Source organism: Alternaria incomplexa (genome assembly GCF_024043165.1).
Source record: "Alternaria incomplexa strain BMP 0042 chromosome Unknown scaffold_5, whole genome shotgun sequence".
Lineage (NCBI taxonomy): Eukaryota > Fungi > Ascomycota > Dothideomycetes > Pleosporales > Pleosporaceae > Alternaria > Alternaria incomplexa.
The window spans coordinates 669,320-696,550 of NW_026249854.1; the positions used below are offsets into that span (position 1 = coordinate 669,320).

Here is a 27,231-nt window from a genome sequence, read left to right on the forward strand (position 1 = left end):
GAAGCTTGGACTGGCCTGTCGTCACCTGTGCAGCGGACCCTGACGCCGTTCAGGACACTGACACTCAAACGTAGTCGAGACAGATACAAGTTGATTACTACAGACTATGTCTCTCACGTCTCGAGGGTCGCGCCCAAAGCGCCCGCGTTCGGTACCTGACATGTGCCATGCTGGGGTCATCCTAACGGTGCCTGCGTCATCCCTCACCAAAAAATAATTCCCCAGCCGCGATACACCCACGCGACACCCATTCTCCGCGCGCCCACGATTCAATGTCGGCCACAGAAGCGACCACCGACATGTTCGCGCCCCCCGTGAACCGCGCCATGAAGGTGCTGGACCGCAGCTTCTTCCACAAGACCATCCCCACCTCGGCCGCCCGCATCTTCAACCCCAAGGACATATCGCGCTGCCGCAAGGAACTCACCGCCAGCAAGGACACGCTGCCAAGTAATCGCATAGATCCGATAAGAGTCGACCCCGATTCAGAGCAAGCGTCCAAAGGCAGCAAATGCCTGCTCCTGCGACCAGAAGTCGTTCACTCTGGTGAGTCACCCCACGGCAGTAGTACATGGGAGTACTGAGTCTGAAACCAGGCAGATCGAACGACCTGGTCCCCTAAGCTGCGCGATCTCGAGCAGGACGGCACGCTAGGCGTCATACCCTACCAGCTGCAGCTCAACTACGACTACTTCACCTACTCCGAGATCACGAGCGCAACCATCCCTCCGCCCGAGTCCGTCCACGACGATGAGATACCCCAGGGTTTCGCCCTCGCCGGCCACGTCGCCCACCTGAACCTCCGCGAACGGTACTGGCCCTACAAGCACCTCATCGCGACGGTCCTCGCAGACAAGAACCCCATGGTCAAGACGGTCATCAACAAGCTCGACAATGTAGGCACCGAGAACGCATTCCGCACCTTCCAGTACGAAGTACTCCACGGCCCAGACGACATGAACGTCGAACTGCGCGAGCAGGGCTGCACCTTCAAATTCGACTTTGCAAAAGTATACTGGAACACGCGTCTACACACGGAGCACGAGCGGCTCTGCAACATGTTCCGCGAAGGCGAGGCAATCTGCGACGTCATGACCGGCGTAGGACCCTTTGCCGTACCTGCGGGCAAGAAGAAGTGCTTCGTCTGGGCCAATGACCTCAACCCCGAATCCTACAACTCGCTCGTGGGAAACATCAAGATCAACAAAGTAGGCGACTTTGTCCGTTCCTTCAACACCGACGGCGGAGCGTTTATCCGTCAAGCCTCTGCGGATCTGTTGACGAGCGATGAACACTCTGTATCCATCTACCCCAAAACCAAATCTTCGCGCAGCAAACCAGAGGAGAAGAAACAGCCTGAACCCCTCAAGACGCTCGTCCAACCACGATTCTTTTCGCACTACGTCATGAACCTCCCCGCCTCGGCCATTACCTTCCTCCCCTCCTTTATCGGCCTCTACGCCAACGTCCCCGGATACCCAGCCTCTGAAATCAAGAAACTCCTCGCGCCACACACGTCGCAGAAGCTTCCCATGATCCATGTACACTGCTTCTCGACCAAGAGCGATGATAATGTGGAGGAGATCAAGGGCATCTGCGAAGAGGTTAGTAGGCAGTTGGGTACCGTGATCACACCCGATATGGAGGATGTGAACGTGTATGATGTGAGAGATGTGGCGCCGAAGAAGAGGATGTTCTGTGCTAGTTTTAGGTTGCCTGAGGAGGTTGCTTTTAGGGAGGTATGAATATTCGCTGTAGACGTAAAAGGGGCAAGATAGCATGTTGTCGGGCACACGTTTCACATGAGCTAATACCCACTGAGTGAGCCATGTTACAACACGGCAAAGCTATAGCTGAAGCCGATTGATATCCGTCCATCACGTCACTCTCTCCCACATGCTCTATAGATCCATCAACATCTCATCCTCGATATCATCGTCAAACTCACCCTTGATTCCACTCACATCTGCCTCTCCTGCTGTCCCCATACTCTGCCTCTCATCCCCTCCCGTCAGATCAACAAATTCCTCCATATCGAAATCGAACTCGCCGTCATCATGCACCTTCTTCTCTTCCTCGACGACAGGCTGCTGAACCACGACGCCAGAAGCACCACCGAAATCCATCGAGACATCATGTTCGAATCTCCCGCCTGCAGCGCGCTGTACGTCTTGACTTATACTCTCCTCCCTCTGCGTAAGATCATCCGCCTCTTTCCGCGCATCAAGCGCCCGCTGAATCCCCTCATGGATCTCACACCGCGCATCTGGGCCATCGATCCTCTCATACCGCTTACACAACAGCGCATCCAACGTAATCACCCACTCCATGATCTTCTTTTCACGCACCGGCTCGCCGAACACGTCATATGCGCTTTCCGACGCGTAACCCCATTCTGGGCTGTTGCGCTGCATGTCGAGTTTACGCGAGCTTTGTACGATGGTGTCGATGCTGGCTGGAAGATGGAATACCAGGTCTTGGATCTGGAAACCATCGGGTGTGCGCTCCAGTGGGAGTTTGGAGGACTTGGTGCGCTCGAGAGCGTCTGTTGTGCGGCGTCTGGGTCGACGTGTCTTCGCTGTTTCGTGGGGCGGCGCGATGCGAGGCTCCTGCCTTTGAGGTGCTTTTTGGGGGCGGGACAGGGAGCTGGAGTGTTGCTGTTCTTGCGTTTTGAAATATGCTTCTATCTCTTTGGCGCTTTGGTCGGGACGGTGCGTCGCTGGAGGCTTTGAGATTCGGTTAGACATCTGAGGGCCGAAGGTATGATCTTCATGTTCAGCAAAAGCTCGAAACTGATCAGCCACTCGTCGCGGATCGATATTCATCTGACCGTCATCGTTGACCAGTGAAGATTTTCTGATGCGCTTTGAGCGAGACTGCGGTTCCGCTGAGGAAGCTCGCGGAAAACCATCAACCAGCGATTCAGATATGCCCTTATCTCTGCCGCGTCCAAAGAAGTTACGAATATCTGTGTTGTTGTTTGAATGGAGTTGTCTAGCGACTAGCCGGTCTGCTGGATCCAACGCGGGTCTGCTTGGAGAAGATGAGGCGTTGTTTGGGAATGGTGCTCCTCCAGTCTTCTTGGCCTGCTTCTGTCGACGAGCTGGTTCGAGGGCTTGTGTACCAAGTAGATACTCTCCAAGCCCCATAGCATTCGACCTTTGCTTTGATGGTGCAAATGGTGTATTTACGTAGCCTGGTTGAGTGCGTCGGTTACGAGGAGCTGGGGTTACTGGAGAGGTCAACCGCTGTGAGCCCTTTCCGATCTGGTTGTAGTCCGCGAGTCCTGACTTGATGGAGTTGATGTCAGATCGTGCGAAATGGCTCGATGAGGCGTTCTGTGGCAGTGGCCCGATACGCTCGTGACGACCTCGATCGTCCGTGTCCCGCTCTTGTATCCGGTCGTCGAGAGCACCAGCTTCTGAACTGAGGCGCGACATATGCTGGATACTACGCTCCAGTTCGGCATCCAGAGGAGATCTCATGTTCGTCTTTGACAACGTCTGAGGTGTTAAGGGCACCGCTGACAATGGACGACGTGGAGTAACGGCAGGACTGGGAGAGGGGCGATGCGGGTCGCTACTTCTTTGGCTTTTGGCCGGGCTCGGCAGCTGTTCGTTGCTCACAGCTTGTTTGGGTTTGATCATAGTGTTCATTCGAGCAATGGTCCATGGATTGGACACCTCCACTGCGCGTAGACCCTTCTCCTCTTCCGTTTCGACCACAGGTGCTGGGTTTTCTTGCAGAAACTCTAGGTCTTCCTCATCAATACCATACATGCTTGACCTCCAGCGTGGCAGCGCCTGAGCCGGATCAGTCGTGGGTTGCTCATTCCGGTTTGCAGGCTCATCGTCATGTATCGTGATGGAGCTTTCGACGCGACTCGGTAGCTCCTCAAATTGGGGCTCATACTGCTGTTGCGCAGACGTCGGCATCTCAGCATCCTGAATATCTGGAATATCCTGAATGGCCTCAGGATAGTAAGCTTTGAGCAGCTTATCCACAACGGCAACAACCACTTCGCTGTTATCGAACATGACGTCGTCTTTGGCTGGCTCGATGTTGGGGTCGTAACTGTCAGGTGGACAAATGATGTTCATGTAGAAGAACGGATCCTTGACGCCAGCCAGCGCAGGCGCTGATTTGCGGAGTCGTTCCTTATAAGTTGTGATGATCCGCTTGATAGTACCACGACTGTTCGACACAGGCCTTGCATCGATCGAGACGAAGGCCCCTCGATGGGCTATCTTCGGTCCGCTTGCACCTGGCTTGGGCAGGAAAGCATGAATCTCGAAGCCGTCGGCCTCTAGAGCAGTCCAGTCGCACTGCAGAGCGCAATCTTTACCGATGACTTTCAGGACTGCATCTTCAATGTTGGCGTCGGCTTTCGGTGCATAGACAAAGTCACCATTGCTGTTCTTCGCTTTCAGTACGCGGAGCCGGAAGCGTATAGTAGGCCTGGCCAGTGCATAGGCTTGCATCAGCCGCCGGATCTTCGCAAGCGTTTTCGCCGAATTCTTGATCGCCGTCTCCTTTCGGACGGGTATGAAGTCAAAGAACTTGGTAACCTTGACCGTCGTGCCAACTGGATGGGAGTCGTGTTCAGTGCTGCATACATTAGTCCGTGATAGCTATCCGTGAGATTACCATTGATGTCTTACGAAGCCAGCTCGCCGTTCCGATCATACTTCAGCTTGAAAGCGACTGGCTCTCCTTCTACTCGAGTAGTGACAGAGAGCGAGCCACTCATGTCGGCCATGCTTGATAATGCCTCACCGCGAAAGCCCAGCCATTTCCCTCCGACTTCTCTCAGGTCGTGAAAGTCTCTAATCTTGCTCGTGCAGTAGCGGCGACATACAAGAGGGCGATCTTCAGCTGGTATACCATGGCCATCATCTTTGACTTGGATAGAGTCGACCGTGTTAGCAGTGATATCAACAAATATGCTCTTCGCTCGCGCATCTAGAGCGTTGTCTATGAGCTCTTTGACGACGGAACTGGGATCAACAAGGACCTGTCCGGAACCGATCTGTCGCGTTGTCGTTGGTGGGAGAGCCACGATGCTGGGTACCGCAACACTGTCGAGGCCTTCCGCCATGCTGGTAGGACCGAGAATGAACTTGCGGAGGTCCCATCGGTGGCAGAAGATTGAGCCCGAGTGAGACTCATGGTTTGGTAGTCGGTGCCTCTATCGTGCCTACCTCTTCCACCCAAGTCGCGTCCGACGTGGAAAGAGCCTGACGCGACGCGCCGAATGCTTCGTTTGCCCACTCATCTCGTCTACATTGGTCTTTGCTATGTAAGGAACGCTGCGTGAATCGCGTGTCTATACGCGATGTTTAGGTGTTAATAGAGATGAGTTTAGCGTGCGTCATCGCGTGCTCTCAAACTGGCTCTCGAAGTATCCAATCACAGCGTAGATAGCCTACGGGTGCGGGAAGACTTCCAGAGCTCTTAAGAGGGCCCGTTGCCGCGATTACTGTCGCTCTCCGTACCTGACTGACTGTTACTTTGCCATCTCAGTTTCGCGCAGGACGAATTTGAGCCTGCTGTACATTCGCGTTGTTGAGCTTCAGACGTTCTTGCTGTCTGGAAACATCTCTAGGTTTACAACATAGAAGGTATACTTTGCGCACCATCGCTGCGAGACTTTAATTCATGCTAATCACGTAGTCCTGTTGTATAAATCCTATACCATGGCCTATTCGACTGACGCTGCACGCTGGCGAGCCCTTTCGACACGAGATGCAGACGCGAATGGGCACTTCATTTACTCCGTCAAATCTACCCGAATCTACTGTCGGCCAACGTGCCCTGGACGACTAGCGAGGAGAGCAAATGTCGGATTTTATGCGACACCACTAGAAGCAGAGGCAGCTGGGTTCAGGGCCTGCAAGAGATGCAAGCCCAACACCGTACTCGAAGATCCACAGGAGCGAGCGGTAGAAAAAGCATGTGTATTGATTGATGAAGCTTTAAAGAACGAGGACGCCAGGGCATTGAGACTGCAAGATCTAGCCAAGAAGGTCAATCTCACGCCGCGGTACTTCCATAAGATCTTCAAGGACAAGATGGGGTTGACACCGAAGGAGTACGCAAAGAGAAAGGCGAACGAGCGCAACAGCCCCAGCACGCTATCGACATCGGCGACAGCAGAAGATGGAAGTAACCAGTCTTGGGATTGGGATACATTCGATTTCAACGATCTAGTCGACTTGGGTACAGACTCGAGTGCCCTCAACACGGATGATCTCGCCGTGCTCGAGGAGCAATCCTCTATGATCAATCCCGACCTCGACTTTGACATGACCAGCTTTATCCAGTCTTGGAGCGACAGCTATGCGTTCGATCAATCGATCTCGTGGCCTGCCGACTGCGACAACCTTGCCGACCCCTTCCTAGGGTTGTCAGACACTATGGGCTTGTACGAGAAGGCGAGGCCGTCCGTCTCCACACTCGAGTTGGACGCCGCGGCGTTATTCGATAGCGATAGCGCAAGCAGTATCCTGCAGACGTAGCCTCCGTAGCGTCAATACATAAAATGCCATGCGCATCTCTCAAGATGTCGCATTGTGCCCTTGTCATCACATCTGCTCGCGCGATATGTCATCTCTGTACCCCCGAGTCGACATCGCGCGTCGTGTACGTCACGCGTTGTGTGCAGCGGTCGCTTAGGAAATCGTAAATAGCAGGCACCTAGTCTTTGCATCGTCAGCGACAGTTCTAAACCGAATTCCATAACGTGAGAGTGATGATGCTCTTCAGAGACCAAGTTATAAGCAGCGACGGCGTAGCATTTGTCGATGCTAGCCATACCTTTTCCGGCTCTTCCTAAAGTGTTTAATGGTCGATGTACATATCATCTTTTGAGCTGTGCGCGCGCGTCGCGAGGACGCGGATGCGGTGAATAGAAGGAAATGTGAACGTACCAAGAGAAATGAAGCACAGCAAGCAGCGGCTGTAGGTTAGTGTAGAACAATCAGCGAGCTACTATTGATGCGCGCCACTGCTCCGTAGGGCTTTGCGTAGCTTGCACCATGGTGGTGGAGAGTTGGTTTGGCGGCGTGTAAGAGCGGATGAAGAAAAGTTGAAGGCTCGGAGGAAGCTGCAGAAGCCGCCGCCAGGGACCCACATCTTTCAAGCGAGACGCTAACGGCATTCACTCGCTAGTTTCACCTGCATCCATACATTTGCTGTAAACTTCGAATCTTTAGCATGTTAAGCTTGTCGCTGAAGGTATATACCTAGCTTTCGAATCAATCCTCAATCGGTCTTTCAATATCCACGAGTTCCAACGATAACATGAGAAGGCTCACTCCCCAACAGCCTCCCAAGCACTCAAAGGATCCGCCCATATCTCCCAATGCCCTATCTTCCCCTCATGATCAAACCCACTGAACCGATAGATGAACTGCTCATCCCATCCCTTGCCCGTCTTCTTGCTCGTAAACCTTCCTTTGCCGACAACACTCACCATCCCAGCATCTGCATCCACAATGAACCCGCTGTCTCGCGGGAACGCATCATCCGGCAAGACCATGTCCAGCACATCAGTCATCAGCTTGAAGTACTCCTCGCAGCCGTCTTTGCCAGAGAATGTCTTGGCTAGGAAAGGCAGCCGCGAGCGTGACCACTCAGGGCCGTGCTCTGTGATCTTGGGCGACTTGGTGAAGTAATTTGATAGGAGGTCTGAGGGAGGAGGGGGCGAGATCAACGCGCAGCAGAAGAGGTATGTTGACATTCGCAGCTCCATGCTGCGATCTGAAAACATGACTGGTGGGTCTTCCTCCGCGAGGGTCCTTCCGAGACGGTGAAGCGGGTATGTTGGTGTTGCTGGCCCTCGCTGTAAGCTGTAAGCGATGTACGTGGGCCCTGTTGCGTGCTGATCGGTCGGGTTGTATGCAGTATCGCACGCTCCGAGTTGTGATTTGATATACCCGCAAAGTGGCGTATGCACCAGGGTGTGCTAACAGGTTGTCGGTTCTGTTGCGAAGCGGTGGGCGTCAGCCGAAGACGCAGGTAAGATTTTGGGTTTGGCAGCTTTCAACGGCGAATTGATGCCCTTGATCCAGGAAAGATATCAGTAACGAATATCACAGGTGGGTACGCTGTGACCAATAATGCGATATGAGTGCGTGGGGAGATGCGATCGATGATGGGTTTGGAGAGCATGCACGAATGACTGGCGATGAAGTCATCGTGATATTTACCTACACCGGTGTACAGCGCCTGCATTTACATGCTGGCTCAGGCGACATGGTAAGGAGGAGCGTTGTTCCACCTGAGCATGATGAGCACGCCTTCCTGAATCGCATTCCTCCGAGAGATCCGAGCCTGCCTATCATGGTGGTACTCAAGTTCGTCATGCATTGGATTTCGCGCGTAGAGCCACGCCACAAAAAACAACATGCTCATTACCACCTACGACCAACTTCAGCCACAGCCGATGGTGCATAATTTTGTATTCCCAAAAAGTAGCCAACGCAATCATCTCAGGGTCCGCCAATGCGACCAGCGCCAACATACCGTAAGGGGCGTATGTTAGCAAGGCTATCATCTAATCTACAGCGTAGCATGCATATGCAGCTTACACAATGTAACGGTCCTGCGGATGTTCCCTCTCTTCGCTTCAACGTGGGCATTCTGTTGAGTCAGATGAACTGCATGCAGACGGTCACGCAATTTGCATCATTTTTCGCAATTGGTTCTGGGTGAGTAGTTATCAAGTGAGAAGCTGGTGAAAGACTGCGTTGCTGCCCTATGGAAGGACTAATATTGAGTTTGATTAGTGTTGCCCTTGGGCCAGAATTATGTCCAAGGTAGTAGAGAAGCCTGCTGCCCACTCCCAAGATCTTGTAAACTGTAATAGCAGAAAGCTCCGCTGGGAACTGACTGTAAAATGCTGTTCCATGGTATCCGTCCCGTGTTCCACGGCCCCTTAAACGCCTCGCGCTGTGTGGTTATATACAAATACGATTTCAACCTTGGCCGACGAAAGATAGCGACTTCAGTCCATCGCGGTAAAGAGACATACCTGCCTGGCCATCTGACTGGCCAGCAAGATCTCCCTAAAGACTTGGTCCATGCCGCCCTTGAAATGGATCGTGTAACTGTCCACTTTACCCTTCCTCCTCTTTTCTCCCCAGACAAGTTTGATCAGCTTTGCATCGTCGCATCGCTTGCCCGTCCTGCTTCCTGGCTTTACCCAGTCTTGCTGATATTCGTACAAAGTCTCCGGCATGGCATCGTCGTTCGGATCTCCCTGCTTCCATACGAAGCGGCGTCCACCATATTTGAATCGTCGCGGTGACCATGGTATCTTCTGTTGCCTGTCTGGGTATTCTTTGATCGGTTGCGAGAATGGTCCGCGTAGATGTATGCACCGCGACTTGTAGGCCGCGTCTTTGGTCATGGCGCGCTTCTTGTCAATGCCGGAGAGAAGGATGTTTATGCATGGTTGTGGGTACTCGGCGACACGGAAGAAGTCTGCAGCGTTGACTTGACTGTCGTCGCGGTGGGTGGCTTCAAGCATGTATAGAGCGTATTTATCCGAGTAGTCGCGTGCGCTGTAGATGAATTTCCTGAAGCCCGAAGATCCCGTCCATTCTCGCGTGCGGTGAAGATTGTACGTGGTCGTGGGCTGGTGAGGGTCGAGCAGCGAGTGGTACGGTGTATTTGGAGAGGGAAGTTCGTCACGCGGGGCATGTGAGACGGGCGAGTATGAAGTTTGCCATGTAAGGAGGTTGTGGATCTGAGGCATGTCAGTCACGACCCAGCAGTGGACAGGAATTGCTACTCACTGCAGACAGACTCTCGCTCTCCTCGTCCAAGTCTCCGTTCGCACCCCATTGGTTCGGTGCTGCTACAAAGACACACTCGTTCCCATCTTCGTCGATCTGGTCGCTCCCACTTTCAAGATGCGGCCTTAGCGCCCGCTGCCTCTCCCTGTGGATGTTGATCTGCGTCTTGATGATGCGCACTTGCTCGTCTGAGTTGTCGTCTGGCGATATACTGGCATGTGATTGCTCAATCTCTTGCTCCAACGCCATCGCTGCTGCCTCGTGTTGCAGATAGGAAGTGTCGTAGAGCCAGGCATGTTCGGATTCAAACGCAGAGCTTCGCAAGAGCTCCAGATGCTCCCGTGACGTGAGTGCTGGGCGGTCCATGGTTGGGGTTTGTGTGGTGTGAAAGTTCAGGCTGGCGAATATTTGAAGGCAACTTGTTCCAGACCGAGGAGTAAAAAGCAAGTCGAAATGAAACGGGGTGGTGATTCAGCCTGGGGTCGCGAGGCAGCAAAAGGAATATGGAGGCACATGAGGAATGAGGGACGGCGGGCTGGACATAGCTGCTGGCAGCAGCTGATGAAGCACCATAAGAGTAGCGTCGAGCTGCATCCCCGTCGCGCCCGCCGCGCCCTGTCATACCGACTCTACTGTTGTGGAACACGGCGTACTGGGGGGCCAGAAGTCACCGTCGCATGGATAGGGTTCACGCACGGCCGCCCTCGGCTAGCTCAATGACTGACACTCCATACTCCAGGGCCGGAGCAATGCATCGGAAGATTAACTCTGCCCTTTGACTTTTCCCTCATTTGCAGCATCAAAGCACGGTTGGCTGCATGCCCTTGGCGGTCCCGATGATCTGTTATGCTCTCGTGCGATGGCCTGGAGCTGTCGGCGTGCCTTCGTCCATCCATCATCTAACATGGCGTGAGTGCCCAGGTGGAGATTGCCATGGAGTCCTTTCGTTTGCTCAATCTCTCTACACACCTGGTCTTAGCGCAAGACCAGTCCCATGGCGCATGACGAGTCTCACCGTCCTTACAGCAGCAGATTGCGGGCGCTTAGCAGGCATCGGACTCCGAACATGCGGTCTGTTCTTTGTCCAACCAAGCCACACACCACTCACAACATGCCGCTAACAGCCACGGCGTGCGCCGCTCCCACCATCCCTGGATCTTCAGTGTCTTCGAGAAGCGACTGAAACGTCCGGTACAAACCTTGCCTATATCTTACGCAGGGCCAGAGGACCCCGCGCTGGATGAATGCCGTGAAGCCCGCTGGGCATACGAGAAAGCGTTGCGCTGGGACCTGGCTGCTGACGGGCATTACCCCACACCGTTATCAGACATGTGCAGCGCCTTCGCCCGGCTGTACGGAATGAGAAATCTAGTCCATTACTTCTTCATTAGGTACAGCGATACCCGCAGCACTGCACGTGGTCGCAACTGGCTACACGATGTTCCTATAGAATGCGAGCCCAAGCAACGTAAGAGTTCGGAAAGATGACGACACGCACTGAAGAGCAACGTCAGCAATGCCTTTACATTCTGACCGCAGCACGTTATAGCTTTCGTCGTACTGAAGAAACCTGCCAGAAGACCAAGATCATCACAAGCATCGAGTATCCTATAGGAACAAAGGACCACTGGGTCGGTATTGCCCCGGCATCCACCGGAGCACAAGCGAGACTTGCTACTACTGCTCCGAGCGCGTCTTCTGACTCTACCGGGATCCGACTAGTTTGTTGACTTATTGAAACCAAACGATATTGAGACATTCCCACATCGGTCCTCCGCCTCCCGCTCTCTCGGTGTAACGCATGTTATGTGCTCAAGCGAGAAGTGCCAGAGGAATATGAAGAGTGGTCCTGGGGGGGGGCGGTTTCTACATGTCATAAGCCATTGAGACATACAACCAAAGATACCAAGTCTGGAGGACGAACGCGTATCGCATGCGCACGAGAACCCGAATGGCGTCGTAATAGATGTCTGCGACAAGATGTAACGGTACGCCAGAACGCCGAACAGGTCGCCGAACTGTGGCAGGATGGCTCACCGCTTCGGTTACATTGTGGCACTGGCTTGCTACACAGCATCGCGTGGATGGTCGCACTGCCAGTCTGCAATGCAAGGTACGTTGCTTCGACTTCATTACCGGCACTATGGTTCCGACAGGTTGCGATCCCTTGAAAACCTCATCTCATGCCATGCAATGGTACCAACATCATGGTCCCATCTAAGATCTTTGTCATAGTCAAGAACGGACATACCATGCGAGATAAATGGTACATGGTAACGGCTTCATTGGTTGATGTCCATCGGTTATACACAATCAGAACAAGGGATCGCTCTCTTTGATCGGCACCAGTTCACCCTTGCCTTTGAACACCTCTACAACATGAGCTTGCTCGCTTAGCATGAACCTCGACGTCTGGTTTCCCACACCAGCCAGCCCCCTCCATCTCTCCAGATCCTCCTTCTTCCTCTTATCGCCCAGAGCCTCCTTCGCTCTCTTCCAGTGACCCTCCGAGAACGCGATCAACGTCGTCATCTTCTTCTCCTTGATGTCGTAGACAGCAGAAACGATACTGCCGGTCTCCTCGAGCCAGTTTATCTGCCAAAGTTCACCGGGACGGATACATTGGTACGTTGCGCGCTGGTAGTTTATGCGGCCAGCCATTGGACCACCGTGAATGGCATAGACGACACGGTCCGAAGAGAAACACCATAGTTCGTACCGCCACTTTTCGGGTTTGCCATCGTTGTCTTGCGCATCGTAATCATAGATTAGATGTGTGTCGAGAATGTCTTTGTCGAAGCTGGGGTCGAGCTTGGTGTTCGTGAGAAAATCAGGCAGGTTATCGCCTGGTGCCATGGTGTCTGAAAGCTTTCTGTCTGGTATTGAGGGAGGTAAGGATACCAAGCATCATGATGGATTTCAGTTGGATATAGTTGATGCTCGGCACTACCGGATCGATGACGTAGGTGCAGTTTCAAGAGCTAGATCCCGCGCGATGCAACGCTACTAGGAAGTCGGCATCTAGATTCGCCTTTGCGATCGGTCCGAGTGGAAAAGAAATATGGTCGAGTGCACCCAATGCAGTGCGTATGCTAAGTACACCTACCTACAATCGTACCGTTTCATAGAAGGAAGACCCGAACGCCATCACCCAGCCATGGATCGGATGTTCGCCACAAAAAGCCAAATTACTCTGGCGCCGTACGGCTGAGACGACTGGAGTGGGACCATGGAGCAAGGCCATTCAGGATGAATACTGTACCATCATCGCTGCCCCCGCGCCCACCTCCGCGTCCACCTCCGCGTCCCCCTCAGCGTCCAAATCCGTGTCCAGTTCAGCGCCCAATGTCGACATACTGGCTCGAGCGACATCCGACGACATGGATATACTCGTTCAAAGAAAGGCATTCGTAGTCACAAAGCTTCGCACAATCATGGCTATTCTCGAGCACGAGCCGGACGGCCTGATACCGAACATTCTCTTCACGAGATTGACGAGACGTTGGTCGGCTACGAGGACCGCCAATGTAAAGGAGCCTAAATGGAGAGATTTCAGCAGCTCAAAGGGTCTACTCATACAGATCGACGAAGACGGAGTCGAGGTGCGACCTTCTCTCACCCGCTCAGACAGACCGATTACTATCAACCCTGCCGTCAGTTATGCGTGCTGCCCTGACGCAAGAGCACTATTTGGGACAGACGTACATGTCCACGACAATACCGACGATATTAGAGAGACCTTCGATATCGTGCTGTCTTGTTCGCGATCCAGCGGACCCCGATCCAAGGAAGATTCCGCATGCCAGGACGCAGAGACGGAAGCGCACGCTCACGTGGATGCGCTATACAACACATGGAACCGTGTCTGCAATCGTCTGGCTACGCCCCACACCAGACTCGCGCATCCTGATAACGTGTGGGAAATGGAAATCGCATCGCCAATATACCTACCGTATTTTTTGGGACACGACTCCTCCATGGAAACCGTCTTCGGTCAGCTAAGCCAAACCTCTCATTACCGCGAGTCGATCAAGCAGGCTATCCTACACTACCAAGAGCTAGCAGGGCGCCCGATCCGTGTGCTCTTCATTTTCCCAGGTTGTGACGGACTCACGACCTCCAACAGGTCGTGGGGGCAGATGGCGGGACAGTTTCCTCTTGTACAGTTCAGCCTGACGAGTATGAATTACGATACGTTCGCAGACAAATACCCTTGTTTGTATACGAAGAGGGGAACATATTCATTCGCGCACCTTAAAGTGGACGATCTCGCTGCGGAGTGGGCTATAAGGGAAACCAGCAACGACCCTACACTACGGGTTTTGCAGCGACCGAAAGAGCACCGATTTCTTTGGTGGCTATCCGTACTCCATCACCACGAGTCTACTCATCATTGGCCTTCACCGCAGCAGCTTGAGAAGCCCGACGAGGTAAAGCGTCTGACCATTCCGCGACATACCCTGCCCGACGAGATGAACAACACTCAGAGCGAGCCAAAAGCGTGCGAAAGCTGTGGGGGCGAGACTGAGCGTTGCTGGACTAGAGGGGCTGAATCGCACACTATACGATGTGACAGGTGTTGAGTGAGGGACAGGAAGTGATGTTCGCACAAGACGTGTCCGCCTTAGTAAGAGGCTCTGGTTAGTGATCAGTCCACAGAAATCCGGCTAACCATATGGGGTAACATTATTTCTTTGCTAGTCCACCAAACAGCACGGTCCGAACAATTAAGGAAACATGACGCTGGCTTACGATATCACAACAAAATTTCGGTCTTGGTATGTGACGGACGAATGTAGGAGAATTCTCGCAGGGGCTATCCGTCGACGGTATAAAGGTCGACGGGTTTACAGAAATGGACAACCAACACATCCATCACCCTCGACGCTTCAATCAACTGCCTAACGATTGATCATTTCTATATACACCATCTACTCCTCAACTTCCCAATCACCCAAAACCAGCCTTCCGAGATGTCAACTCCCTCTCTTCGCTCGGTCATCGGAGTCCCCAACTCAACAGCATCGGTCAAAGACTCCGTTCTCGTCATCATCGACGCTCAAGACGAATACATCTATGGTAGCCTACCTGCTCAAGACTACAAGGAGGTCAACATCGCCATCTCCAGCCTCCTGGAAAAATACCGAAAGCAAAACGGCCATATCGTCCACGTCCTGCACAACACGGGCGATGACGAAGCAGCTATCTTCAAGCCTAATGGCAAGCTCACCAAGGAAATGGACGGCATCGAAGCTATTAACGGCGAGCCTATCGTGTGGAAGAAGCATGCTGGATCTTTCTCAGAGACAGACCTAGCAGAGATTGTTAAGAAGACTGGGCTTAAGAAAGTTGTCCTTACGGGATACATGGTGCATGGCTGTGTGTCGAGTACCGCTCGCGAAGCGACTACTTTGGGATACGAGGCTCTTGTTGTGGAAGACGGTGTTGGTCAGCGCGATATGAAGGATATCCCGGCTGTGCAGGTTAAGAAGGTTGCGCTGACGGAGATTGATGATATGTTTGGTACGGTTGTGAAGGCTTCGGAAATTAATTAGATGTATGAGATCTGGTCTAGTTAATGCTCCCCACGCTGGTCAGCGGAGCTTCCTGTACGAAACGATAATTATATAATTATCCAAATGCATCGGAACCGTGTAATCGCCATATGTGTACGTCGCGCACCGAATGCCGAGGCCTCATTCTCTGATAGGCGTGCCGACGTTTGAACCTTCGCTGGCCCGTTTGCGCTGGCCAAGTACGAAACCTTCTTCTGTTATAGGCGTGCCGATACTTGAGCCGCCGCTGGGCCGCTTGCGGTGGCCGAGTACGAAACCTTCTTCCGCATCGAACATCAGCTTTGTCTTCGCAGCTTGTCCTCTTAGCGGTTGTGCCGCCCGTGTTTTAGAGTCCTCGAAGACCTCTTTGACCTGGGTTGCTGTGAGCTACTGATCGGGTATATCTTTTCCGTTGACACTTACATCAAAGCCTTGCATCGCCGTGCCGAAAGTAGACATTCGATTATCATAGCATGCACCGTTCTTCCACATCGCAAACAGTCCAAAGGCAATGGAGATGGTACTAGCAAGGATGGCCAGTCCGTATGAGAGCAGGAGGTTCTGCGGGTTGTAGGCGTAGACGACCGCAGAAGTGAACGTGGTGACATTGACAGGGACTTTGGTACTTTATTTCCAGCGTTAGCCTTCGAACACATCACGGGATTGTAGCTTACCAAAGCGAAGCATCGTTGACCATGCTCAAAGACACATTCAGCGCAAATGCTTCGACGTCCTCACGGAATGAAATATCCCGGACGCTGGACGGGTTTTGAAGAGTGTTGACAATTTGGATTGCCTGGTTTATGTCGCGAGTCATGTTGTAAAACTGCGCCCCCGTAGAAAGAGATGTCGCGTCAAGCCGGCCAGCCGAATCCAGTGACATTCGCGTGTTATCCCTGTGCCAGGCGACATACCCAAGCAAATAGCTTGCTAGGCCTATGGTATATCCAGAATAGGCAGGAGAGCCCTGACCTGGCGAGAGAGAGCTATTGACCCACGCATCCTTCGGATCGTACTTGTTGAGTAACTCCCAATGAATGTTCTCGATACCGACTACACTATTGCGGGTTTTGACGGTGTATGAGACAGTAGCGTTCCACACTTCGCATGACAAATACTCCGTATCAGATTGATACGGTACATCAGTTGGTCTTTTCTGAATAGCAAAAGCAAACTCGTTGGTGGTTTGCTCAGTATTGTTCCAGTTCAGACCTAATGGAGTTTTCTCCAGGGTCCTTGGATATGAGAGTCCGAGGTAACCAATCTCTCCGTAGGAAGGGATCTTAGAATTCGTCCATTTCAGACTGTCAGTAGTCAAGTTATTCACCGCGGCGACTCTAGTCTCGTTGGCAAATCGCAATATATCGTCGTGCACGGTGTTATTTGCTGCGGTGCAATTCAGTACCGGCAGAAAGGCTTCTGTCTCGTACGATGTGTTTAGGTGAGAATGAGGCGCTTCGAATGGAAGACGGCTACCGGAAGATGCGACTGCGTTTACGATTCGTCCGAGTCGAGCTGAAGGACCCGAGATCCAGGGAAGGTACGCAGAATTCCTAAGAACGAACGCGTCTGACATGCTGAGGTTGTTTATATCCGCTCTTAGCGCTTGTTCTATAGAGTGTGATTGCGTTGTTCTCGTCTCGACTGATAATGTTGGGGGAGCGAACAATGTTGGTAATGGTAGACACCTATAAACCGTCAGTGACACTCATTCAAAGGTGCATCTATCGGTTACCATAGTATGAGTGCAACTATGAGCCCAAAGTGCAGCTCCCGGATGACTTCAAGGTTGAAGAAAGCGGATAAGTTTCTCGAAATATCGAAAGAGTCGTCGATAGATCTCAAGCTTATTGAACGCGCCCGGAGACGCATCCACACAAACTGCGTGTATGCGATGCCGACGGCGATCTTGAGGCTCAGAGCGATGCTGATTGCGAAAGCGTTACCGAAACTTACAAGGGTCAGTCATGAACGTGGGCGTATGTCTTAGTACATACCGTAATGACCACTGCTGTCGCCCTGTCGAGCCTATCACATCTCCATCCAGCATTGTGTAATATCGATGATGTCCTACTGCGAGAGCAATGCCGAAGAAATAAGAAGCCAACATGTTTGTCGGAGTGAGCCAATGGGATTTTGCAAGTGTTCGGAAGTTAGTGTTGTGCCCAGAATTAGCTGTCAGTGATTGCAGAGCAGATGCAGCGCCGCCATCGCTTGCATGGGGTATCAGCGGTATGTCCGTTTGAGACATTGCGCTATCATGTCGGCGATGAGCCATTGCGATCTGTGGTGTTAGAGCTCAGACCAGGATTAATAGTGTAGATGTACCGAGCTTGTAGCGTAGGTGAGAGCGAAGCAACGAAACGAAGAACATGCGCGACAGATTCCGAGGTAACAGGTACTTCTTGTGGTGCATCCCTCTTGTGCTCAGCCCCGCCATCTAGCCAAAGCCTATAAGTCCTCGATAGCTCTTTGGGCGATGTTTATGCAGTATTGCGGCGTGGCTAGGCTGTGAAACGTCAAACGATTGGCCGAGCCTACCTTGCAAGCCTCCATGTGACGAATTCTACATGGTTCTAATCTATGTGTTTACCCCACTCACACATCCTTCTCTGCATGAATGACAACATGCTCGGTCGATCTTCGCCCAGATACCCCTCTCAGAATAGGGCTGTCGTCTAGCGGAGCTACACCAGCTCGCTTTGCCTCCGCTTCTGTGAAGGTACCGTATAGATCGATAGGATCGATCTGGTCCATATCTAGAACTGGGAAGATCTTGTTGAGGACATAGAAGACGAAAGCGCTGATGAAGAATCCTATCAAGGTGTCAGTGGCCCTTCAATTTCCATTGTCGTGAGACAATTTACTCACCTATGAAGAAAGCCATATTGTAGAGCTGTACCAAAGCCCGTGGTGGATCGACATCTCCTCTTACTGTCACTATAAGACCCCCAATCGTCGGGATCCATCCACATAGCCATGAGGGTATCGCCCGCCAATTGAAACCTTTGGTGAACCAATACGACGAGTTTTCAGTTCGATATAAATGACTCAAGCGGATCCTTCTCTTTCGCAAAAGGAAGTAGTCGCATGCCATTATGCCGATGATTGGTGCTAGAAAGACCGAGAAGGAAGACAGTACGGCGATAAATGTAGTGGCACGGTTGATGAGCTGCCAGGGTTGAACGACCCATGCCGCCACAAACGTAATTATGGCACCACGTCGTATGTTGATGTAACGTGGGAAAAGGCCAGCAAGATCGATACCACCGGAGACAGCATTTCCGCAAATGTTCTCGAACATTGCGGTAAATGCGAAACCTGCAGCCAGGAAGAATACCCCCGCACGTGCCTTCGATGAGCCGTTACCGTTGTCCATCATGCGCATGAGTAGATCCGGTGGGTTCCAATAGATTTCTCCATACAACTTTTGTCCTGATGCAGTTGTAACAAGACCAACTAGAGAGACGATGACGCTGGTGATCACACAGCTAGTGATAGTACCGACCATGTAGGGTGTTCTTCCACGAGAATAGCGTGAGAAGTCGCTGCCGTTTGTGATACCCGCAGCAATGCCACCAAGACTCTGATTGATGCCAGCCATGATGAGCCAAGAGGTACCCCAGGCGGAACCCGAGGGAATGTTTTCGCCGGCATTCCATAGAGGGCCTACACCTTTAGCAGTCGTCACTGCCCAGATCATCCATGCTAACATTCCGATGCCGCACCAGAGGCAGACTATGAGGAACGGTATCTTGAACTTCTCCGGTCGCAGCCACAAGAAAGGTGTCGATATGAACCAGAAGACTACGAATCCCACAAACTGGTCGGTGGTAGCAGGGAAGTTGGGGCTAAACGTGTTCGGCATACGGGCATACGAAGGCCAGATCGCGGTTAAGCACACAGCGACTAGACGGCCTCCATTCCAACCTGGTTCAAATTAGCATCATAGTACCCAGTGTGCCCTCATAGTTCTCCGACTTACACTGAACGGCGTTCCATATGAAATTGAGCAGGATTCTCTGCGACAAAGGTATGAAACTCCCGCGCATTCCCCAACTATACCTGTTCTGTACTGTGAAGCCAATGTGCCACTTCAATCCAACCCAAGCAATAAGTGTGGAGAAGAAAGCGATCAACAAGCAGCTCACAACGATGATAAGGATAGACTGTGAGACAGATAAACCCATAGCTTCAGTGATATCAGCGATCGAAAGCGACGAGAACCATATGGTATAGCTTACTCAAGAAAGTACTTGGCGTTTGCCAATTCGCGAGGTTCAGCGATGAAATCGCCCAAAACCCGAAGAAATTGAACCAGCCCCATGTCCTGCGCTCTGGCGGGAGGGGGATTAAATCGCGGTTGCTCCATGCATCTGTTTGCTCATGCTTCGCATCGTCTCCACGGAGTCGTACTTTCTCATCGATATTCCTCAAGCGCTGTCTCAAAGTCATGATGAACGCGAACCAAGGAACGCGTCGCTAGTCAAGGAGGCTGGGAGGGAAGTAATTGCGACGAACGCCAGTGGTGAGCTCTTTCCGCCATCTTAGTGTTGCTACCCTTGTTATCAACCGCGCTCGGAGTCACCCCAATCTAGCTGATCTAACGCCGACCCAAGTTTAGTGAAGATGATAATGCGCCGACCGGGGCGACGATGCAGCATACGCGGGAAGAACACCTTATCCGCCGTTAGAAAGAGGGGTGTTTGCGCCTATCTTATCTGATCATCCGAGCGCAGTGATCAGCGCCGAAGAAATCCCATCTCAACCTCTGCTGCTACCAATGGGCAAGCTGTTGATGACTGGGTAAAGAGTCGGAGTAGGAAGTAACTCCAAAAGTGGGGTATGGGTGAGCGATAAAGTAGGAAGGCGGCTTGGGCCGCGAACGTCCGAATTCCGGACCTAGCTCGCCCCACCAATCGAAATCTTATCAGATGGATTCTGGATGCATCACGGCCAGCCAACTCCAATTCGATCAGAAGAGGCTTGCATCTTGGAAGTATTCACGGCTACGATGGCGACAGGAAAGAATCTGCGAATAGGCGTTGACGTCGGTGGGCACGTACTGTACATCAGAACTACGAGAGCCATGAGGCTAATACTGCGAATAGAACCAACACTGACGGAGTCATCATTGATCCTATAAGATCGGGTGAAGATGACCGGGGAATTGTTGCTTGGTACGAGTCCTATACCCATACGTTGAACACCACGCTTCCTCGCTTAGCCCACTCCCTCATAAGACCCAAAGAACACCCATGATGATGCCTACCGGAAGTCGATCACCCCCTGATGAGAACGCGAGCTCATACCATAACTCAGGCACAAGGCACCCACTACTACCGACCCAAGTCATGGCATTGCCGATGCCATTACCACCATGTTCAAATCCGCCTCGGTCGACCCTTCTTCCGTTGCGAGTGTGACAATCGGAACGACCCACTTTGTCAACGCAGTCGTAACCCGCGACCGAACACGTCTTTCTCAAGTCGCCGTCCTCCGTCTTTCTGGTTCTTTCAGCAAACATGCACCGCCATGTGTCGACTGGCCAGCTTCTCTACGTAACATCATTCTTGGACACTATGCGCTCATCAAAGGAGGACTGGAGGTGGATGGAAGCCTCATCTCCGACATCAAAGAACACGAGATAATAGAGCAATGCAAGATCATCAAAGAGAAGGGAATCAAAAGTATAGTCGTGAACGGCGTCTTCAGCCCTATCGATACGGTAGAGAAGCAAGAAGAGCGTACTGCGGACATCATCCGGCGTGAGCTAGGGGACGGTGTCGATATCGTTCTTAGCAAGACCGTCGCAAACCTGGGGTTTCTGGAGCGCGAGAACGCTGCGATACTCAACGCCTCGATTCTGTCATTCGCCAGGAAGACGATAGCATCATTCCAGACACCAATCAAGGCACTTGGACTGAACTGCCCTGTTTTCATCACCCAAAATGACGGCACGATACTGAGTGGCGAAGCCGCAAGCCGACTACCGATCCGAACCTTCTCATCCGGCCCAACGAACAGTATGCGTGGTGCTGCTTTCCTTGTCGGGAGGCAGGGGAATGGCGAAGCAATGATGGTTGTGGATGTCGGTGGAACTACCACCGACGTGGGCTTGTTGCTCGCAAACGGCTTTCCCAGGCAGCAGGCCGCGTACTCGGAGCTTTCTGGAGTGAGAATGAACTTCTCATATCCAGACGTGAAGAGTATAGGACTAGGAGGCGGAAGCTTGGTGAGAAGAGTGGGAGAGAAGGTGCAAGTAGGGCCTGAGTCCGTGGGATATAAGCTACCAGAAAAGGCGCTCGTCTTCGGTGGTGACGTTCCAACAGCGACAGACTATACCGTCGCTGCTTCATCCGATATTGCGATAGGCCAGTCGAAAAAAGTGCGAGGGAAGCTGCACGACGATGACATACAAGCGTTCAAAGCTGAGACGAAAAGGATGCTTGAAACAATCATTGACAAGATGAAGACATCACCTGATGACCTTCCCGTCCTGCTTGTCGGTGGTGGTGCGGTCATAGCTCCGGACGAGTTGAAGGGAGCAAGCAGAGTGATCAAACCTCAATGGTCTGGTGTAGCTAACGCTATTGGTGCTGCGATGGCGCGAGTGAGTGCCGTAGTCGACACGGTCAAGTCTACCGAGAAGCAGACGCAGAAAGAACTACTAGCTGAGATATGCGAGGAGGCGAAACGAAAGACCATCGAAGCAGGTGCATCAGCGGAGACGGTCTCTATCGTCGAAGTGGAGGATCTACCATTACAATACGTGGCCCACAAAACGCGATTTATGGTCAGAGCTGCGGGAGACTTTGACTTTTCACGAGCTGGAGATTTCATAGATCTAAACGTCACTCAGGAAGGAGGCAAGGTAGAGACTAGGCCAAAGGGTACAGGCGATGCCATCGCAGCACCTTCGACTGAAGAGGCGTCTAGCGAAGTTGATGCAGCAATGGAAGTTGACATCGTTGCGTATAAGCCCAAAGTGGCTAACCGAGAGTGGTGGATATCTGAGACCGATCTGGACTGGATCACCATCGGCTGCTACATTCTTGGTACTGGTGGCGGAGGCTCTCCCTACTCTACCATGCTCAGAGTGCGTGGAATCCTACGGTCGGGCGGGAAAGTTCGCGTCGTTAGTCCAGACGATCTCAAAGACGATGCGCGAGTGGGAAGTGGTGGTGGTGCTGGTAGCCCAACAGTCGGCATCGAGAAGCTGTCCGCTGATGAGTAAGTCATGTATTGGTGCCACACCATACCTTTGCTAACCTTCGCTCAGAATGATGGATGCTCAAAACCACCTCTACGATCTCATCAAGGGTGGCTACGCGACGCACATTATTCCTCTCGAGATTGGCGGCTCAAACGGCTTGCAGGGTCTCGTTTTGGGTGCATCAACTAACATGAATGTGCCATGTGTAGACGGTGACTGGATGGGCCGAGCATATCCAACAAAGTGGCAGACAACCCCGGTCGTCTTCGGCGAGCGAGAAATCGTGTTCGCGCCTGTTGCAGTGGCTGATGGCAATGGCAACACGCTATACATGCCGACCGCAACGAGTGACCTCAAAGTCGAACAGGTCATCAGAGCAGCATTGAGCCAAATGGGCAGCTCCGTCGGAACAGCTGATGCTCCAGTTACAGGCGCTGAAACAAGACGCTGGGCTGTTGAACATACAATCTCGCTGTCGTGGAGGATAGGACGAGAAGTAGCACGCGCGCGCAAAGAGAACAGAATTGACAACGTCGCGCAATCAATCATCGATGCGGTTGGAGGTTCTGAAACAGGCCGTGCGCTTTTCAAGGGCAAGATTGTTGGTGTAGAGCGCAAGCTGTACATGGGCCATGTGTACGGCGAGGTAATCATAGAAGCTACGGGAAGTGAGTACAAAGGCAAGATTAAGATACCCTTCAAGAACGAGAACATTGCTGCGATCCGGATACCGGATAGTGGAGAAAGCACGACTGGGGAGGAAAATAACGAAGACGTTCTGGCTATCGTTCCCGACCTTATCGCGGTCATTGATGCGCAAAATGGCGAGGCTATCGGAACGCCAGAGTATCGGTACGGACTGCTAGTCTCGGTGATCGGTATCACTGCGAGCGAGCGCTGGACTAGTCCGAAGGGTATTGAGATTGGAGGCCCGAAGGCATTTGGGCTGGATCATCTGGAGTACAAACCTTTGGGCAAGTTTGTGAAGCCTGTTAGCGTTATCGACGAATATGACGGAAAGGCATGAGCGCCAGGAGCTTGGCTGAACTGGTTGAGTAGGTATGCAATGTTCTAGATATCTTTTCGTCTAGGATTACTCAGCCTGCTTTGTGCCAGGATATAACGGCAGGATGATCTTCACAGCAGCCTCGTAGCTTGTGAATAGAATACCTCCACTAAACACCGTGCGACCCAACCTCATCGTCGTGCCTTTCCAAAAACCCTTGATCCCGTAATCCAACAAAACACTCTTTACAGCCTCAGCAGTACTCGTGCCTTTCGCACTCTGTGAACGCGTCTTAATAACGTCAAAAGGCTGCGTTGCAAGCGTTGTCACAACGCCTGCTACTGATCCGTTCGCGAAGTTCACCAGCGTATTTTGTTCGATATTCTTGGCCTTCTCATAATCCTTGAGGATGTTGTAGGTCCCCATTCTGAACGCCGTTGCTGATGCTTGTTTCAGGGTAGTGCCTGCGAACCCGCGGTATAAACCGAGGATACCGTGTTCCTTCCAAATGGTGGTGGTAGCGTGGAAACCGGACCGAAAGCGCCTTTCGTTCCTGGCATCGTCGATGAGGGCAGTCTTGATGCGCTCTGTGGGTGTAACTGCGGTGATCGACGCGATTACTCCCGCAGTCATGCCGGCCAACAAATTGCGCAGAGGGGAGAGCGTGCCCGTCTCTGGGTCGGCAAAAGATGATTTGATCTGGTCGAAGAAAAGAAAGCGGACGGCGTCTTTGCCTACTGAGCCAAAGACCAGCGCTCCGCAGCCTTTGTATAGCGCTCTAATGCCTTCATTCTGATAGACTTGGGTCACGACTAGGAAGGGATTTCGCGGCGTCGGCACGCCCTTCTCAGCTCTTAACTGCACACGCGTTTTCGCAAACTCTAGAGGATACTGCGAGTGGTATGAGTCACGGGATCTGGGCCGGAATGCCTCTTTGGACGTACCGAAAGAAAGCCTTCCACACCGCCAGCTATGCCGCCGGCGACCAGAGAGACTACCGCAGGTGTGTTCTTGTCCTGTAAATTGTTAAACTTGATCTTTAGACATTGCGCGTGAGCTTACATCGCCGCCTGAAACCATTTGCGTCTAGGAAAATAGGGATAAAGATGATGTTGTGATGAAAGTGACCTCGGGATGGTCGACAGAAAAGATGCAGATATAGCCGAAGCGGTTCCGTTCCGGGTGTCCTCAGCGGCATCGACCATGGAACACGAAAGCGACGCGCCGAGCCCAATGATATCACGGCCATGGGAGAGGTTACTTCAAAACTCAATTTGCAATCTTGCGCACTTCCCGCGCACATTCAGGCTCCTGAGGTAGGCCAAACTGTACCGTGTGGCGCATGACGTCAGCGGGTCTTCTCAGGGCTCCTGGACGGAAGGCCGTGGACGCGACCTTTAAGACACGCGACGCCGGAAACTACTGGACTCCAGAAGTACCATTCCATTTTAACACTTAAATTTCCATTGATTCCGAGGCAGATTGAACTACTGCGACTACGCTGCCGCATCATCCAACTCGAACAAACTATCGAACCGGTTATCCCTCGCTGCAGCATAAGCCGCCATCTTCTCGTCGCCGCTGTTGTCGTCGCTTTCGTCCTGCGTCCTGCTACTCAGCTTCCCCATTTTCTTCAAAGCATCGTCCACATTCCAAGCGATCCGCTCAGCGCCTACTCTTGCGCCGACCAGATTCGGCGCGCCAGGGCCAAGTCTCAATCCGGCCAGTCGTCCTGTCACGAATAGAGGAACGTCATCGTCCCACATCATGTCTTCATTCAAGCATGGCAGACCGCCAACGTACTTGATAGGATACTCTTGTTGGATGTTCTGAAGGTAGGGGATGGTGCGGATGTCTGACTGAATGCCAGTGGCAAAGACCATGTAGTCGATAGACGGCAGTTTGGGTTTCGAATCTGTGGACGTGGCTTCGCAGGCCCATGTTTTTGAGCTTTGGTCCCACGATACGGACTGGAGTTGAGTATAGGTTTGAAGCTCGATCTTCCCGTGTGCGACATGCGTATCGAGAATTTTCCGGTACCGCGGCGTCATACTTCCTCCATTACGGGCTTGCACTATCATCTCAAAGCGCTCTATCACCGATTGTTAGATGCGATCACCAAGTAGGAGCGTTGACATACCTTCATCAGTATCTGCCGTCCAGAACTCGGCTTGCTTGAAATTCCGAAACTTGCCCACCCACTCTAGGTCCACGTCAAAGTGCTTGACCTTAAGCGGACCGCGCATGAGCATCCATACTTTGTTCACGCCTCGCTTGATTGCTAGATCCGCCAGCTGAATACTCGTCAAGCCGCCACCAACAATGAGCATACTAGTCGACTGGCGAGCCTTGACTTTGGTCATTACGTAAGGTGGGGGAAACTGCTTGATCTGCATCGCATGCGCAAAACCTTCGTGTGGACGTTGAGCTGGTAGACCAGGGATAGGAGGTATCGAGGGCGCATTTCCAGGACCGACAGCCAAAATGACGAGGTGGGCGAAACGCACGCCTTGGTCTGTGGAGACGCGGAAGACTTTTCTCTCGTCCGCCATCACATCATCTGGGACAACACTGTCAAGGTCCGCTTCATCGAACTTTGAGATATTGTCGTATTCGATATTCACGACGCTCTCTTTCCTCAATAAATCCTTGCCAAGCCGATATCTTTTGATGACCTCTTCACAGTGAGCGTCGAACAAATCGGTACGTGGTACAAAGTAGTCCTTTCGGTCCCTTTCATCGACGTCTGGCGTGCGGCCCAAAAACCTTCCTTGCGACTTCAGGTTCTTCTTCTTTTTGTGCTTGCTCACTTCCTTCCCGGCAACTCCAGGTAGTGCTTGGATGTCTTTGTCTCTCTCTTTCTCGTACGTATACCCGAGCAGTGCATCTCGATCAGCAGGATCGACATGGAAGAACATCGGACTTCGAAGGTAGTCAATGTGGAAAGTCTTGAAGAGGCGCTTCCACTTTGACATCCAGTCCGCGCCATCGGCGTCAAGTACAAGCATATCTATCGCTTCTTCGGGTGCTACCTCATGGTCGCAGCCACAGTCTGAGTTCCCGGGTGTTGACGGTGGGGTTGGAAGTGAGTCCTTGTTTGTTCGGTAGTTTTTGATGTTCATTTTCCGACCATGTTTACGAATCCAGTGGTAACGTTGATGTTCATCATCTGTGAAGGTTGCCGAGGGTGTCTGTTCACGGAGCCGTGCTGCTACTGCTAGGCCAGCCGGGCCTCCACCGATGATGAGTACGTCGTGGATGTGCATTATGTTGCAGTCTGAGAGTAAAGGCTTGGGAGTTTACTGAAGAGCGTATGTATTATGGAACGTCGAGATACTTCGAGTGTCTTGTGCCCATGTGAGTACCTGATGGCTAGCGTTCCAAATTGGGTGCATCCATCATGGTGCTAAAGGCACACGATGACGAGAACACGACTCCACGTACAAAGACGGACCGATGCTAGAGGCTCAAATCAATTCGAGCACATGTTCAGTCACAGCTTTTCTGATGAGTAGCAATTACGCGCATGTGTGAGCGGAAGTGTAGCCGATTGTGTTGATAAGAACTCGTGTATTCATTCATACGGCATGGAAAATCTCCTGGTCCTTATGGCCCTCCGTCGTTGCGGACGTTCGCCAACTGGCAGGATTACTC

General features: G+C 52.3%; 12 protein-coding genes across 12 annotated transcripts; 4 read left to right on the top strand and 8 right to left on the bottom strand.

Moving 5' to 3' along the window:
• Positions 1–299: 299 nt before the first annotated feature.
• TRM5 (tRNA(m(1)G37)methyltransferase) lies at positions 300–1,745 on the top strand (the record flags this gene model as incomplete). The annotated part of the gene is made up of 2 exons (XM_051433709.1): positions 300–546; positions 601–1,745. The coding sequence occupies 2 exons, from the start codon at positions 300–302 to the stop codon at positions 1,743–1,745; spliced, it is 1,392 nt and encodes a 463-aa protein (XP_051292227.1).
• Positions 1,746–1,901: 156 nt separating this feature from the next.
• J4E90_004144 (uncharacterized protein) lies at positions 1,902–5,098 on the bottom strand (the record flags this gene model as incomplete). The annotated part of the gene is made up of 2 exons (XM_051433710.1): positions 1,902–4,608; positions 4,662–5,098. 2 exons carry the CDS (start codon positions 5,096–5,098, stop codon positions 1,902–1,904), a joined length of 3,144 nt encoding a protein of 1,047 aa, XP_051292228.1.
• A 598-nt stretch (positions 5,099–5,696) lies between these two features.
• Positions 5,697–6,518, top strand: J4E90_004145 (uncharacterized protein; the record flags this gene model as incomplete). Its single annotated transcript, XM_051433711.1, has 1 exon — positions 5,697–6,518. One exon carries the CDS (start codon positions 5,697–5,699, stop codon positions 6,516–6,518), a length of 822 nt encoding a protein of 273 aa, XP_051292229.1.
• Positions 6,519–7,312: 794 nt separating this feature from the next.
• J4E90_004146 (uncharacterized protein) lies at positions 7,313–8,289 on the bottom strand (the record flags this gene model as incomplete). The annotated part of the gene is made up of 3 exons (XM_051433712.1): positions 7,313–7,843; positions 7,866–7,872; positions 8,282–8,289. 3 exons carry the CDS (start codon positions 8,287–8,289, stop codon positions 7,313–7,315), a joined length of 546 nt encoding a protein of 181 aa, XP_051292230.1.
• A 718-nt stretch (positions 8,290–9,007) lies between these two features.
• On the bottom strand, positions 9,008–10,166 carry J4E90_004147 (uncharacterized protein; the record flags this gene model as incomplete). Its single annotated transcript, XM_051433713.1, has 2 exons — positions 9,008–9,751; positions 9,801–10,166. 2 exons carry the CDS (start codon positions 10,164–10,166, stop codon positions 9,008–9,010), a joined length of 1,110 nt encoding a protein of 369 aa, XP_051292231.1.
• A 1,947-nt stretch (positions 10,167–12,113) lies between these two features.
• J4E90_004148 (uncharacterized protein) lies at positions 12,114–12,656 on the bottom strand (the record flags this gene model as incomplete). Its single annotated transcript, XM_051433714.1, has 1 exon — positions 12,114–12,656. The coding sequence occupies one exon, from the start codon at positions 12,654–12,656 to the stop codon at positions 12,114–12,116; it is 543 nt and encodes a 180-aa protein (XP_051292232.1).
• Positions 12,657–14,773: 2,117 nt separating this feature from the next.
• On the top strand, positions 14,774–15,355 carry J4E90_004149 (uncharacterized protein; the record flags this gene model as incomplete). Its single annotated transcript, XM_051433715.1, has 1 exon — positions 14,774–15,355. The coding sequence occupies one exon, from the start codon at positions 14,774–14,776 to the stop codon at positions 15,353–15,355; it is 582 nt and encodes a 193-aa protein (XP_051292233.1).
• Positions 15,356–15,496: 141 nt separating this feature from the next.
• On the bottom strand, positions 15,497–16,931 carry J4E90_004150 (uncharacterized protein; the record flags this gene model as incomplete). The annotated part of the gene is made up of 3 exons (XM_051433716.1): positions 15,497–15,727; positions 15,779–15,980; positions 16,030–16,931. The coding sequence occupies 3 exons, from the start codon at positions 16,929–16,931 to the stop codon at positions 15,497–15,499; spliced, it is 1,335 nt and encodes a 444-aa protein (XP_051292234.1).
• A 1,022-nt stretch (positions 16,932–17,953) lies between these two features.
• Positions 17,954–19,545, bottom strand: J4E90_004151 (uncharacterized protein; the record flags this gene model as incomplete). Its single annotated transcript, XM_051433717.1, has 3 exons — positions 17,954–18,171; positions 18,227–19,285; positions 19,341–19,545. 3 exons carry the CDS (start codon positions 19,543–19,545, stop codon positions 17,954–17,956), a joined length of 1,482 nt encoding a protein of 493 aa, XP_051292235.1.
• Positions 19,546–20,735: 1,190 nt separating this feature from the next.
• On the top strand, positions 20,736–23,598 carry J4E90_004152 (uncharacterized protein; the record flags this gene model as incomplete). Its single annotated transcript, XM_051433718.1, has 2 exons — positions 20,736–22,588; positions 22,638–23,598. The coding sequence occupies 2 exons, from the start codon at positions 20,736–20,738 to the stop codon at positions 23,596–23,598; spliced, it is 2,814 nt and encodes a 937-aa protein (XP_051292236.1).
• A 66-nt stretch (positions 23,599–23,664) lies between these two features.
• J4E90_004153 (uncharacterized protein) lies at positions 23,665–24,657 on the bottom strand (the record flags this gene model as incomplete). The annotated part of the gene is made up of 3 exons (XM_051433719.1): positions 23,665–24,468; positions 24,522–24,593; positions 24,640–24,657. The coding sequence occupies 3 exons, from the start codon at positions 24,655–24,657 to the stop codon at positions 23,665–23,667; spliced, it is 894 nt and encodes a 297-aa protein (XP_051292237.1).
• A 416-nt stretch (positions 24,658–25,073) lies between these two features.
• J4E90_004154 (uncharacterized protein) lies at positions 25,074–26,843 on the bottom strand (the record flags this gene model as incomplete). The annotated part of the gene is made up of 2 exons (XM_051433720.1): positions 25,074–25,669; positions 25,718–26,843. 2 exons carry the CDS (start codon positions 26,841–26,843, stop codon positions 25,074–25,076), a joined length of 1,722 nt encoding a protein of 573 aa, XP_051292238.1.
• Positions 26,844–27,231: the final 388 nt, after the last annotated feature.